General features: G+C 40.7%; 1 protein-coding gene across 2 annotated transcripts in view; it reads right to left on the minus strand.

The window, feature by feature from the left end:
• Sobp (sine oculis binding protein homolog) overlaps positions 1–15,362 on the minus strand; it is a 160,199-nt gene extending 144,837 nt beyond the window's left edge. For both annotated transcript variants that reach the window (XM_076859882.2, XM_076859881.2), the window contains exons 1-2: positions 14,698–15,362; positions 1,315–1,453 (exon numbers count right to left, since the gene is read on the minus strand). In XM_076859882.2, coding sequence (XP_076715997.2) covers positions 1,315–1,453; positions 14,698–14,793 — 235 coding nt within the window. In that variant the 5' untranslated portion in view covers positions 14,794–15,362. The remainder of the gene's footprint in view (positions 1–1,314; positions 1,454–14,697) is intronic.
• Positions 15,363–16,121: the final 759 nt, after the last annotated feature.

Genomic DNA, 16,121 nt, shown 5'->3' on the forward strand with positions numbered 1-16,121 from the left:
AAATTGCTGTGGCACCAAGTATTGATGATGCTCCTCAAAAATCAACAAAAAATGAAAATAAAGAAAACTTACGATGATACAAACTTTATCCTTGTATTTGAATCATCAACAAAAAAAGTTTCAACCATGGAAAACAACATTGTCCCTATAATAGCATATTCTGGCACTCTCTCTTTCCATATTCCCCAGGGGCAAAGATTATTACCTAGGCTAAGTATTATACGAGCTATTAGTCTATAGAATTTAAACTCATGACTTGCATTTTTCATTTACAGTGAAATTGATGACACTATCTGAGTAACACGATATGTACAATTTCATAGCAAGCTTAACATAAAATTTGTCACGTACATTCAATTCCACACACATGCCTGCAGGACAGCTCATTTACATTTTGTTGCTTAGCATGTAAGAAGAAAAAAATACTGTCTCAAAGAATGAAAAAAGTGCTTGAGCAGGTAGTTCATGCCAACAGATTTTGAATACAACACAAGTACTGGGCAAATTGCCAGTGATAGTGCACAATTAGTTTTACCCACATTTTATTAAAATTCTCCAAATTGGTTGCTTCTTCACATGTTCCTCCTCTTATCTTTTATAAACAAACCCTTATTCCAAATTTAGGTTCATAAATTCTGTGTTCATACAAGCTTTCCCCTTAGATATTTGGCACTGCTGTCCACTGGTACAATCAATGTAACTTCGACTCTGCCAATCCTCTTTAATTTCCACTCTTTGGCTGGGCTTCAATGAAAATTCTTACAGAACCTTATAGGATCTAATCCTCTACTCCCCTCTTACTCCTCTTCTCACCCTACTCAAGGGTGTGGGGGCAGAGGAAGACTGAAAACTTCAAGCACAAAATCAAAACAGAATTCCTACCCCAGAAAAAAGAAGGGGGTTTACGAAATGAACAGAATCTCTCTTAGAGTCTGAAAATGTAAACCTAACATTGCACATAGCAGGAAGTCCTAGTCCCTGACAATTGATGGCATATCAAAGGGATCAGGAAACTAGAAGTTAGCAAACATTACCCCTTTCTATGAATTTGTGGGAAGGACCACAGCACTTAAAGTCCAGAGTCTTTGTCTAGTTCTTCCATTGCTGGAAGGAGATTAAATTGTGTCTATTTTTATTTTAGGTTGTGCTCTTATGTTCTGTGAAGTTCTGCTTATAGGAAAGCACTACTGGAGATGTATAGTTAAATCAACCATGAGCACAGTCAACAAAAGGAGTCCCAAAGCAACTCAGTTCTGAAGAGTTGTGATAGTTAATCCTCTTTCACATGAACAAAGGGACATTAAATGTCATTACCTTTGAGAACAGAAATGTGCTGCCGGCTCTCCCCATCTGTAGGGTAACTCCTGAATTCAATATCTTCACCATCTTTTAATTCAACCTTATCATAGCCATACCAGCCAAGGAGTTCATTCATGGTGTTTTCTGCAAAGTTCTGAAAGAGAAGCATAGGCTACTACTTATTTCTATAATCAATAACTATTTGAAAAGAAGACATAAATTGAATTGTTTGCCTTGCCCCATTTAATGTCAGCCTTACCCTACTTCCCCTAGAGTATTGTTCATTTTTTCAAATCACGTTCAAAAATTGTAATGCATTTAAATCACAAAATGACGCATCCAATTATGACAGGCCTTCAGACATTTGCAATTTAAAGATAATGAGAAAAAATGGTATTTGTCAGTTTTGCCTATGAATAGGAAGTCATATTTTACCATATTCTTCTGCAAAGTCTGTATCCCACACTAACGCAAAAATATTGTAAGGTAAAGCATGAGAAACAGCTAAGAAAAGATTTTTGAAAATGAAAACAATTAATCAACCTTTTTGTGGTTCAGATTAATTTAAATTCGAATTGCTTTCTGATTCAGGTATTGTTTCTTAACATGACTCTTATCTCAGATGAAGCAAAATCTCAACAAAGAAATAATTTCTCGATTGTCAACCATTATCATACAGAAAACTGAACAGGTTACAAGGGTCTCCCTTTTTAAATTTTCCTCTTTGCAAGAGTATTTTTTTAAAATCAAGGCACAATTTACTTTATAAATTGAATTGGTGGCAGATTCTTTCTCCACAAAATGAAAGGACATTATGATTGTATTCTGATGAGTGACATAAAAGTACCAAATAACTTTAAGGTTACTAGCCAGACCAGGCTTTGGATAATGTATGAAGTCACTTTACAAACTATAAGTCAATAATATATAAGTATAATTTATTGTTACTGTTATTAGAGATATCAAAATTTGAAAATAATGAGTATACCTAGATGGATTTAATGAAGTGTTTATTTTTAATAACTCATCAATTGCTCAATCTGGAAATAAGATGTGAGACTATGCGTGTTAATGATCTTAGTGCTCATATGTACCTTAATAGTCTATCTGGCAGGACACCATGAGTCTCCGAGACTGAGTGAGGAAAACTATATGTTCTAACCTTCTCTGTGGCTCACAGAATCTTTCACTATTCTCCTAGAAGCTGTCATTTCTGAATTACACTAGGATGTATAATTTATGTACTTGAAACAAAGCACCAAGGCTAAGCTAGAGCGTACACAGCCTCAACGTGTGAGTTCCATGTTTTCTCAAATTTCAAGACTTTAGATTTCAGCAGGGGTTGCATAAAAAATAAAAGATAATACACTACTAACTCCATGAAAACAAACCTGACATTTCAAACCACCCACAGGATGCTACATTTTTTGCTTTAGTACCCACTTAAGCTCTGAACTCCAACTGGGTCAATCTGTGATGGTATAGTGCACCAGCAATTTAAAAAAAAAAAAAAAATCTAGCCAGATTGATTCAATGTGACCATCCACAAGGCCAACAGTCAGCCATATCAAGCTTTAGAGAGGCATTTATTCTCTCTGATGGCTGATCCTGTCCACATTAAATAGACATTCTTTTCATGAATGCACAAAGATGATATGATCGATATGAATAATAAGCTCAGCAACTTCAGGAATACCACTGAGGAGGACTGGGCTAAATGCTGCTGTACTCAATCAAAAGACATCCCTTTAATGAGGCGTCATTCTCCCCTAACACCTAATTTCTTTCACTGAGGCCGAGTGCCTGACTCAAGAATGACAGTCCCTAAGCACACAAATCAAGGTCCTCCATCAGTGGTCTGGCAACAGAAATCTCCAAGGATGAAACTTACCTTGCATGGAAAAAACAATTCTCAACAGCATTAAAAGCCAAGTTCAAGCCATCCTATTGGTCTGGATGCTATGTGTCCTGATCTCTAAGAGAACTGTGCCAACAAGTCAGAAAATCTTTGGCACAGTAACTCCTGGCTACCATATCCAGTTTTGTCCACCATCCCTATCCAGGCGCCACTTTCTCCAGTTCTGTCTAAACTCTAAAGTCACACAAAGGCTATAGATGCATAATTCATGCACCAACCTTCCAGCCAAGGATATAGATTTGTTTGTTTTAGTCCAGCTGCAAATCCATTCAGCCTTTCAGAACCAACCCTGGGGAGGGGATACAGAAGTTTCAGACATTTGGATAAAAACTGAAACCTCAACTGGATTATTAACACCAAATTCATATTGTTTGAGCATCTTAACTGCATCAGTTTAGTTTATGGCTCCTGCTGAAAACTCAGAGGCTTCACAGAACAATCAATATGAACTTGATCTATTCCATGATATTCGAGTTACTATAAATGTCAGGGAAAATAAACTCTAAAACATCCCCTTTCTTGTCACTGAAAATAAAAATAAACACCTTAACGTTTTGATATATGACTGCAAAAGCTGAAAACAAAAGGTTTATAAAGATTACAGCTATAAGTCTCAAACCTTTCAAGAAAGGCGGAGCAAGATGAAAGAAAAAGAGAAACAAACACTGAAATTTCTTGTAATTTAGCTGTGAGAAATAGACTATTACCTCTGTTGCATGCACTACTGTATTAAGAAACCAAACACTCCCAAGGAATAAATTATTTAATTTTTTAAAAACCCTATTTAGAATTTGATGGTAGATATTATATGGGCTCATTATGGTGCTACACCAAAGCAAATGAAATAGATGTTTGCAGTTATCTTCCAAGAAATATAACATATTCTGAGAGAGGTGAAATTAATGTTTATGACCTCTAGGGTTTTCAAGTCTTTCTGGTAGAGAATTCCAACAATTAATTTTTATATTATCATCCTTTAAAAAAGAATTGTCTATCTAAAAGAATTCTTTCTTTCCAAGCTGGGTATGGTGGCACACACCTATAATCCCAGCTACCCAGGTATCTGAGGTAGGAGTTCAAGGCCAGACTGGGCAGCTTAATGAGAACCTTTCTCAAAATAAAATAGAAAGAACTGGGGATTTAGGTCAGTGATAGAGCACTTGCCTAGCATGTGTGAGGCCCTGAGTTCAATCACTGTACTGCAAAAAGAAAATAAAAAAGAAAAAGAATTATTCCTTTTCTAAGTAGTTTTCTTGTTTGTAATTTTTAAAAAAAGCAATGTGACAAGAGCTAAAATGGAGAGTTTTAAGGTAATAATGTTCAATAATAAAACAAGCTACTGCCAGTGTGGTGGTGCACACCTATAATCCCAGTGATTCAGGAGGCTGAGGCAGGATGATGGCAAGTTCAAAGCCAGCCACAGCAATTTAGTGAGGCTTTAAGCAACTTAGTGAGACCTTGTCTCAAAATTAAAAATAAAAAGGTATGAGGATGTAGCTCAGTGTTAAAGCACCCCTGAGTTCAACCAGCACTGCCCTCCCCCCCAAAAAAAACTATTGTACTAAGAGATCATAAAATTTCATTCTCCCCAAAATCTTTACCAAGCATTTCTCTTGAGACTTAGGGCAGGACTCTAAGCAGAATCTCTTTAAAATCCCTTCCAGCTTTAGAATTCTATGAAATCAAGAAACTTCTACTTATATGAAAAATAAAATACCTTTTACAAAGAAATTTCATAATTATAGTGCTCACACATGATGAACTTTACTGAGCAGTCATTATTTCAAATATTTTATCGCTGCTCCCATAAACCATCAAAATATGCCAGAAATTTCAATATTTTGGCATCCGAATTACATTTCGCAGACTGCTTCTTGCCCTTGGAAGTGACACAAAAATCCTCTTTCATACCATGTGGTCCAATTTAGGTTTGGAAAATAGGTCACTAAAATTATAATGATAATGTGTAATACTCTATAGCACTTTGCAGTGTTTCCACATCCTTTCATTCTCCTGCCCCTCTCAATAACCCTATGTGTTAAGTATGTAGTTTTCACAATAAACTTTCGGTGAACTTATGTGACATCATCATTTTATGACAGAAAATTAGAGCATCAAGAAGGTAAAAGATAGGCATGGCTGATCACCCAGGAAAGTGAAAACTGAAATACATATCATTTGATACTTACAGCAGGCCTCTTTCTCTTACAAATTCTATATAGTCTAATGTATGAGCAATTGCAAAGAAACTCCCCCAACCCCGGGCCAATCACAGAGTGGCAAAGAAACCATGCCATAGGATGTCAGTATCATATACCAAAAGGGATCAACAAGGGAACATCTGCCTGTGATGAGACTTTGCTTGCTTTCAGATTCAATCATTGGCTTCTACTCTCCTTAATATGGTCATAGAAGGGGTGCTCAAAATTCACAATTAAAACTGAGTCTTCTGGAGCTGGGGTTATGGCTCAGTGGTAGAGCGCTCAGCTCATATGTGAAAGGCCCTGGGTTCGATCCTCAGCACCACATAAAAATAAATAAATAAATAAATAAATAAATAAATAAAATAAAGTTTTTATGTATAACTACAAAAGATAAATAAATTTTAAAAACTGAGTCTTCTTATTTTATAGTTTTTTGACATCACATGTAACTCCAAGTGCTTTGTACTACTAATACCTAATTCCCCTACCTTGTCCTCACCCTCTCCAATTTCCCTCTCTCACTTTCAGTGCTTTTGAGGAAAAAACAGAATCCTAACATTTAGTCTGAAAACATACTTTCTTCCTAAAATTAATAATAAATAAGCGGGTATTAAAAAGGTAAATAGAAAGAAAATTTTACAATTTCTTCACTCCTTCTAAGTTCTTTCCATACCAACAAAAATAAATTTTTGCTGGGGGTACGGGGATTGAACTCTGGGGCATTCGACCACTGAGCCACATCCCCAGCCCTATTTTGTATTTTATTTAGAGACAGGGTCTCGCTGAGTTGCTTAACACCTGGCTATTGCTGAGTCTGGCTTTGAACCTGCGATTCTCCTGCCTCAGCTTCCCAAACCGCTGGGATTACAGGCATGCACCACTGTGCCAAGCTTTTCTATTGGATCTTAATCTGAGGACATTCATTAGACACCCTCCTTATTCAATTAGAAGTAGCATATATATGTCAGAGTTCAATCGAAATGACTTTAATTGAACATTTCATCAGGTAAATAATAGTTGACATCAAAGCACTATGAAAATAGTGATTACCAATTCTGAAAATACCTCTGAAACATTAAGTACTTCAAGCTCTTCAGAAAGAGCTAATGATTTAAAAAAAAAAAAAAAAAACATCAAACACAATTCTTTTTTCTTTTGAACTAGGGATTGAACCCAGGGGTGCTTAACTACTGAGCTATATCCTGAGTCCTTTTAAAAAATATTTTATTTAGAGATAGGGACTCATTAAGTCACTTAGAGCCTCACTAAAATTCTATAGCTGGCTTTGAACTTGCGATCCTCCTGCCTTCGCCTCCCAGGCTGCTGGGATTACAGGTATGCACCACCATGCCCAGCTCATTAAGCTGATTTTTAAACACAGGTAAGTACCATTGAATTTTTTTCATGTCAGATCTTGTATAATTAAATGCTGATATGTTTTCAAATTTGTATCCTACCAAAAAAGTAGGAATTATTCAAAGAGCTCTTGATCATTTTCCCAAATGAGGCAAAGTCATAACCTCTCTTTCTTCATAAACATTATTTCCACCTTTACTCCATGTCCCTGTTCTAGCAAAATATGTCATCTATCCCATATATATTGAGAGTTGTTTGAGGGCAGAGACCTTTTATTTCATTTTATGGCTCACCTAATACAATGTCTGGACACTTAGAAGGTACTCAGTAAACGTGCCAATTCACTTGGATCCATTCATAAATATAAAAAAAAAAATGTGTAAACATAGAGAAATGATAAAATTCAGGAAAACATAATTCTAAATATACTGATGTGAAAGTTTAAAAACCATTATATGAGCTGGACACAAAGGAGCATGCCTGTAATCTTAGCTATTCAGGAGGCTGAGGCAGGATGATTGCAAGTTGGAGACCAGTCTGGGCAATTTAGCATGACCTGGTTTCAAAATAAAATTAAAAGAGTTGGTGATATAGCTCAGAGGTAGTACCTTTTTAGGTTCAATCCCAGTACCAAAACAAACAAACAAAAACCTAAAGCATATAGTATTAGTGAGCACTCTCATACTATTGGGAATTAAACTGATAGAACTTTTTAAAAGAGTAATTTGACTCTATGCATTAAAAGGCCTTAAAACTTTGCATACCATTTGATTCAGCAATTTTATTTCTAGGAATTTTAGGAACTAATCTAAGGAAATAGATATAGACATATGCAAGTTCAGGAATATTTGTCTCAGTGTTGTTTTCTTAAAAACAAACTAAATGCCAAACAATAGGAACTTGGCTAAATAAATTGTACTTTAGTCACATAATGGAATACTATTATGTTACTAAAATATACACTATAAGTAAAATTTTAGTGCCATGAGAAGATATGAACAATATGTTAAGTTTTAAAAAGAAAGTTAATACATACAAGTTCATTTTGTTTTTTAAAAAAACTAATATCATATATAGAAAAGGACATGAAAAGACACACATCAAAATGTTGACAGTAATTGTATCTGGGTGGGAAAATTATAGGTTTTGTTTTTATTTTTGCTTATTTCTGTTGCTTACTCTACAATATGTCATGTCTGTGTATTACTTTTGTAAAAAATAAAAAATCTAGTTTTAATTAAAAATTAACACAGTCTCACTGATAGTCAACTACATCAGTCATATTCACAGTTCTAATGACAATAAAAAGAATCTGTCAGTTACATTACTTAGCTTCAAAACATTCCGACATGCATTATCCAAAAAGTAGAGCACACGAAAAATACTCTCAAAGGAAAAGAAAACTTCCAATCCTGAGCAATTTATAAGACAGCTAAAAAATGCTAGTGTCTCTGCTAGCTAAGGTTATGAATAACAGAATGATGGTTATTTTTGGAAAATATTTTCTCTCCATTGCCATCTCCATGTGTTCTGACTTCTGAGGTTAATTTTTATTAAGCATCATTGGACTCTCTAATAGAGACAAAGCGAATCTGCAAAAGAGAGGTAGGGCCTTGATCAAGTTCAAATGTGAAATAAGAATTGAAATTGATTAGAAATCAGTTTCTAATTCTATTCCCAGGCCTGGCCCAAGGCTGCATCTAAATTGTCTCCCTTAACACAGATTCAGTAGGCCAGTTTTATTTATGGTTTTGCCAAGAAAAAGGTCATGAAGTAAAACTTAAATAGTACAAAAGAAATATCTGAAAAGCCCTCTACAGATTGCAAAGTATTTTCACATCCATGATCCCACTGGATCAGATGGTATAGTAAGGACAAACCACGCCCCACAGATGGCCCATTAGAAAGTCATCAACATTCATGAAATAATAAGAGTGGCCAGATTCACATTCTTGGTGCAGATTTTATACTTTGAGCCCCGCCTGCTGTTTCTACCTGAACGACAGCTTTGGAGATTGAAGTCCTCTGAGGATGATCACTATGCTTCACTTTGGTTCATTTTGCAGCACTGTTGTTTAGTCACACACCATGATTTTAATGAAGGGCTAAGTCCAGAGGACACTGTTAACACTAACACACAATTGGACAGGGCCTGAGAAATAGCTTATTCTCTTATTGATATATTCCGAACTGGATGACTACATAATTGGCATATGAATCCAAAATAGTGTAGTTTTATATATAAAATCTATGGTGTTTTATTGTCTTATTGGGACAGAGTAGACAATGACACAACCACATTTTATTCTGCTGCCAAGACACCAACTGTCCTAAAAGGGTCAAACAAATGCTGTGAAATTGTGGATACTGGCCCTCTGCAACACTGGCAGGCATGGCAGGTGTACAGCTGTGTGCAGCTGTGTCCTTTCACAGCTGCAGAACTGCCCTCAAAATCACCAAGACTTGTTACATTGTTTTCCTGTCTGTGCCAAAGCCACCAGCCTTAAAGTACTACAGAGTCCCACAGGCCTTTGGTTATATAAGACATATTAACACCCATCAGTCTACAGATCCTAAAACATACATTCAGCAAATCTCACTCACCACGTGCTTTCATGTCTGTTTACATGTTTCAATGGGCACTATCAAAAACAAAGTACTCTATTTTTTTTCCCTCCTTCTATCCTGTAATATCCCTTCTCTTTCAGGAAACTCTTCAATAATCTTATTAGCTTCACAGTACAAGTGTGGCTGGCTTCCCATTCCACAAGAGGAAGTTTTAGACTTCAGGGTTTTGATGATACACCTTCTACTACATCTAGTACATTAAAGAAGAAGAGGAAAAAGAGGAAGAAGAAGAGGGAGGAGGAAGAGGAAGAGGGAAAAAAGTAAAGGTACTTTCAATATATAAAAGGGACATTTCTTTAGAAGACATGATATAAAAATGGTCATCACCCTAAGGAAACAGTATCTTTCCCTGGGACACTCCTTTTTTAGAGAGTCACAGCACTCACTAATATTCGCCCTTTTTTGAGGCCCTGTTTTGGATGTTCCTTCAAAAACTCTGTTACCTCTTGGTTTCTGTAAATCTGTCTTGCACACAAGCAGAGTAGGGCTTGGCTTCTCAGAGCAGCGCTTGGCAAGCACACAGGCAGGAAACGCAGAAGGGAATGAGTCTGTCAGACTCATTTTCTTCTAGTTCAAATGTTTATTTCAGATTCGGGAGGAAGTGAAGTGGTTCCTTTCCATTTCCTCGTCTCTGGAACCTGCGAGTTGTGTAAGGCTTAGAGAATGGTGCTCTACTACATATCACACTCCATGGCTCACAGATGGAGAGAGACTCTTCCCAGAAACCCCAACTGAATAGAGCAGAATGCATAGCTCTCCAAACCCTGGACTGTCTCTTCTGGGTTTAACCTGGAGTCTTGAGCCAGGCAACTGAGAGCAATGATGAGGGCTTAAGAACATCCTACACCTGCTCCCCAGGGGCAAGACCCATGTCTCAACTAACATTAGTCCCTAGCTCTGCCACATGGCACACCTGAGGCTACTCTCAGGAAGGAAGGTCTGACCTATCTGTGAAAACCACAGTGGGATCTGATCCTAAGCCTACTTTCTTAGGTTCCTGAGACTTATTGCATCCGACATCAGGTTAACATCTCAACAGCAAAACTTAAAATGTACCTGATTTGGTAATGAGCTGATTTCAAACTTGAACATGCTGGCTTTTCCAATTCACACCAACTTCTCTAATTTTTTTATTTTTTAAACATCAAGTTATCTCATGGCACTCACCAGCTAGGCTCTGCAACTTGCTTTATTGTCTATACAATTGACAGACATCATTTTTAATGTAATGTCAAATGAAGACCATCAGAAACCAGACTAGAAAATCTTGTGGTAAGTTTTCTACTAAACTGTAACAGATGTGCCTGCCTCAAACTTTAGGGATCAGGACTGAAGCATAATTTTAGGAACAAATTACTTGCTGAGAATATTAATAGACAGAAACCTTCTTCAGCAAAGGTGACCCTTTGACATTTAACATAGATTTTCCAGCAATTGATAAAGAAGCCAAACATTGTAAGTGTGTCAATTATGGTTTGTTTAGGAAAGTTTCCAGGCAGGACAGAGTGCTTGATCTAATCACATTGGTTTTGTCAAAGAGTTTTAAAGGATAAAAAACTGACTCATTATCTCTACTCAGAGTTCAGATTTGAAAGATTATATTATTGTTTGGTAGCTACTGATCACAAAGTACAACTTACTCACTAATTTATACTTATACATTCACTAGTACAAACTCATTTGTATGCTACATCTTGCATGTTCTAGATGAACTCCTGAAATTAATTAACCCTTTCACATTTTGGAATTCCCTCCTGACATCCCTTTCTTGTGGCACATGTGAGCTAGAGTGAATCAAAGACATATTACATTAGATACAATTCCAATATTCATTTTAGAAACCAAAAGTAGTGAAAATATAAATTGCACTGTCATCTAATTTTTAGAAATCCTCTCTACTACTCACTGATTAAATAAGACATACTAATTGTAAGTAAAGCAAAATCAAGAAAAATCAGAATGAAGGGAAGAAGAAAAGATAAACATTGTAAAGATCATAATGAGACAAACATTTCTACTTGAAGATACTTTCACTGAAGTACACCAAAAGCAATCTGTGCCAAGTCATGTACTTCTCACTCACAAAATTATATTGTATCAAATTCAAATTTGTTACAAGTGCCATGTACATTAAATCAGTGATAACGAAACTGTAACTCAATATCTGATCTAGTGAAACATCAACCAACATTAGCTCTCAGCCACATGAAGACAATTTCCAATGCCATTACTGGTGTCAGCTAAACCTCAGTAAGTTTGTCTTCTCCAGCCATTTTTAAATAAATAGGTAACTATCTCAATTAGGAGATCTTGAAGGGAGTCTCTGAGATGAGGCAATTTTGTTGTTCATTCTCAATACCCTGCATTTGCTGTACTTAAAATAGATACTTGTACCAATGTCCTTTCTATTACCCGGAGGAGAAAAAAAAAATCACATAGACACCAGTCCCTTTTCTTTCAGCTCACAGAGAAGCAATTCGATCCAACCAGTGTTGAAACCTGAGTAGGTCACTGTACACCACGATAAAATTCCCTAATCCCTGAGCCAAATCTCCCTAAGGGGGGCCTCCTCCTGATCCTCCACTTCCCGGGCTGACTTTTCCATTCGCTCTCTCCTCTTTCCCCCTTTCATTTCCCCTACCTTCAAGCCTTGATATGTGATCCGAGGTGGGGGCTCAGGTTTCCGTTTTTACAGCTTAGGCCGCGCTAGCTGTATACATTCCTTTCTTTCTGCCGGGCAGTGATTACTTACCAGGGCTTAGTTTACACTGGTCCAGATGAAAGCCGTTCAGATGAAGGCAAACACAGCCAGGCAGCTCCAGCGGCACCAATATGAAGCTGCACAAGGCCACATTGTGTTCCCGGTGACATTTTGTTGCACACATTTTTATACAGGGCAACCAACTTGTTATGTTACTCTACACTTCACATTGGGGAGCTGAAGGGTAATGATATCAGGGAATTCGGGGAGGAGTTTTGTTGCTGTAGCTATTAATTTTAAAAGCAGAAAAATATTAATGAGTTGGAAAAAAAAAAAACCCTTTGACTTTGAGCAACCACCTTTTTAAAGAAGGCTTTGGGGTGCAAGTATATTAGAGGAATGCCTACAAAACAATTCCACTAGACACACTGGCATGGTGTGAATGGAAATGACTGAAAATTTGGGCCAGGGGTCTTACACAGTGTTCCAAACCAGAGAGAAAATACCAATCCTTACAGGTATTTGGATTATTTGCTGTGCAAAACTTCTTGTTTAATGCTACTTTGGATGGAAATGATGAGGATTAGAACTTCAAACAGTAGATGGTGATTTGAAAGAAAAATAACATTTTAAAAAGAGGAAATTCTGTTCACCAAGGTTAATTCCATACTTAGTCCTGCAGCACTGGCTAAAAATTGTGTAATTTTTCCCCTTCATACAATGTTGTTTTTGTTTCTTCCTCACCAGTTCAGACAAACATCTGTTATACTGTAGAAGGACAACTATCTCCCAAACCACGGAGTGCGCCTGCAGCCAAAGTCAACAACACGAGCCCAAAGTATCGAGCACAGTCAGCCTTTATATCCAGCCGGGATAACATTTCACATGTTTTGATTAAAATTAGCTAATTTGTAATTCTAGAACCTATGAAACTTAAAAGCTGCCATCCATATAGATCACATTAGGCAGCGTTTTAAAGGGCCAGAGCATGCTGTGATTTCCTAGTGGCCTTCACCTCTGTCCTCTTCCCCCACTCCAAATTTAAAACGAAATGGAAAAGTAATCTGGAAATACAGGACAGGAGGGAAGGGCAAGAATGGTTATTGTAGACTGAATTCCACCCTCATGGGAAGAAAACAACTTCTACCTTTTTTTTTTTTTTTTTCCTACCCTAACTATCAATGGTGGTTTCCATTACAAGGAATAGCATTGATTTCCAAGGCAAATCTCCTTTGGACTGATACTACACCTCTTGCTTTCAGATACTAAGTTTCTCACCCTGAAATAAAGCCCTAATTTCAAAATTTAAATGCTACTAACATTTCTGGAAAGAAGGTAAAGCTAAGCATATACACCTAGCTACACACGTACACACACACACACTCACACACAGCAGGATGTATATCCGTTTGTCCCTTCTAATCGTGGGCTTCACACAAGGCATTCTTATGGAATATACGTGTTCTAATCAAGAAGATGTCAAAACGCAATAAATGAAACTAAGTTGCATACCGTTTTATCTAGTTCATCTTTTAAATACAAACTTAACCAAACCTGACGAAGTTACCTGGCACTATTAAGCAGAACATGGGGAGCATCAAACCTGCTACTTTTTTGTAACTCACAGAAAAACAGATAAATTTTAAAAATTAAGAGAGACTCGTAAAATCAACATGGAATAAAATGCTATCCCAGGCAAAGCCTCAGCATGCAGAAAATAAGGGAATGGGGGCGACGAGTGGGGTCCGGAGCTGAGCGGTGTTCTTTTACAATCGCTTCTACACGAACAGCTGGAGCGCCAGGCGGCTGCGCTCACCACCTCTGGAGCACCGCTGGTCTGGCGAGGAGCCCGGCCTCGCCGAAAGGACTCCGGCTGGCCTTCCCGAACAATGGGCAGGCGCCCTGCGAAGGCCGCTCTTCGGGGCTCGCTGGGGTCCGGTTAACTGGGAAGCCAGGAGTACAGAGGCTAGCGAGAGGCGGAGGTAGCGATGGAGAGGCGCGGGCGGGGGCGAGCAAGGCGAGCGGGACGTCAGGACAGCCCTCAGACCCTCACAGCTCTGGCCGCAACTCGCCCGGCACTGACAGCCACCTCACTGTCGCAGCTGGAGACTTGGGGCGAAGCGGGATCCCTGAGCATAGGGATGAACCGCGGAAAGGGTTGAACTCCAGCTCTCCCAGGGTGCCTCGGCCGAGCGGCTCTTAACTTTGGAGAGGCCGGAAGGACGATTCCCGAGGAAGGAGTAAAAACTACACTGCTCACTAGGAAAGCCTCTTCACCATTCCCACCCACCACTTGGACCCTGGTCCCCTCCTCTCTGAAACGAATCTGTGCCAACCTGGGGTTTGTAAGGTTAAACAGTATGTGGTAGCCCCCCACCCCCCGCCCTGCTTCGAATCTGAGGCTGGCAAATTTCGGGGAGGCAGCCCTCGAGTTGACCTCCGCTTTGCACCTGGAGGAGGAGCTGAGGCGTTCCGGGCATCCTACGGTAACTGACAAGCGCGTCCCTGTACCCCCGAATCCATACAACGGCCCAAAGGGAGCGGACCAAAGAAAGAGCTCCGTCTCCCCAGCCCCCAAGGTCCAAAAATACCTTCATTTCCTCATTGATCTCCCTTTTCACTGGGTGAGCCGGTTTCCTGCTCCTTTTATTTTCCGGAGGTCTCCCTTCTTTCTCCATTTCTGCCATGTTTTTGTGTCTGGTTTCTGTGGAGATGAAATGGCTGCTGCCGCCGCCGGCGGTGGTGGTGGTGGTGGTGGTGTTGGTGGCGGTGGCGGTGGTGGAGGTGGTGCTGATGGTGGCAAAGCTGGCGGAGGTAGCGGTGCTGGCGGGGCCGGGGCTGGGAGGGGGGAAAGGCAGGCGCGGGAGAAGCGGGGTCTCTTCTAGCGGCGGAGAACGTCAGTGGCTGTCAGAGGGAAAGGTAGCTCGGGGAGTCTCGGGGATGCCGCCGCCGCCGCTCCTGCTCCAGCTGCCGCCGCCGCCACCACCACCAACGCCGCCAACGCCGCCGCTGCCCGTGCCGCCGCCGCAGCTTCTGTCGCTCCCGCCGCCGCCGCCGCCACCGCCGGGCTGCATCCTCGGTGCCCCATGGAGTCGTCAGCCATCTTCCGTCTCTCTGTCCGTCTGCATGGGCGAGGGGAACGAGGGCCGGGCGCGGAGAGAGCTGCTCTGGGCGTGCGTGCGTGGATGTGTGTGTGCGCCCGGGAGAGCGCGCCAGCCCCGGCGCCCAGCGCCTCCCGCGAGCCGAGCCGGGGGCGGGCCGGGGGCCGGCGCGGGGAGGAGGAGGGAGCAAGGGAGATGGGACAGGGAGGGGGCCGGAGGGAGGGGGCCGGAGGAAGGGGGGAAAGTGGAGGAGCTAGGACAGCCCCCAGCTCCCGAGCGGGCGTGGCTTCCACCGTCACTGTATACGCGGATGCCGCGCGGCTCCGGGGGCTGCTCGCGGCCGCCTGTTCATCAGCGACCGGCACCAGCGGATCGCTGCGCCCCTCGCGGCCGCCACCTCTCTGCGACGACCCACGCGCGTCAGCGCCCGCTCAGCTCCCAGCTTTCTTCCCTAACTCAGTGATGCGGGATCTGATGGGTTTGGAGTTGGTTTTTTGAGCTCGCCCTAGAAGCTGCTAAGGAAAAAATGAATGGGAGTGAGGGGAGGAGGTTGAGTGTAGGAGAGGGCGCGGGGACCTGAGGTCGCTGCGCTAGAGGGCCGCTTACCCCAGGAAAAGACCTACAGAGCTCTCTGCCTCTAGACTATAGCGCCAGGGTGTTGGGCGGAGGATGGGGATGGGAAAGGAATCCCACAGCCCTGATCCACCCTCAGATACCAGGATAGTATGTCCTCCTTCTGGGGACATCGCAAAGCGTGTAGAGTCCCTTGGATAGGTCCCAGCGCCCAGTCTAAGCTGCCCCCAAAGCTGCGCTGCTCCCTCCCGCTGCTCTTGCAAGGTAGTTTTGCCTTTCAGAGAACCACTCAGAAGTAGGAAATTTCGGCCACCAGTCCCCAGATCTATCCCTCCTCCCTT

Source organism: Callospermophilus lateralis, chromosome 6 (genome assembly GCF_048772815.1).
Source record: "Callospermophilus lateralis isolate mCalLat2 chromosome 6, mCalLat2.hap1, whole genome shotgun sequence".
NCBI classification, from domain to species: Eukaryota; Metazoa; Chordata; class Mammalia; order Rodentia; family Sciuridae; genus Callospermophilus; species Callospermophilus lateralis.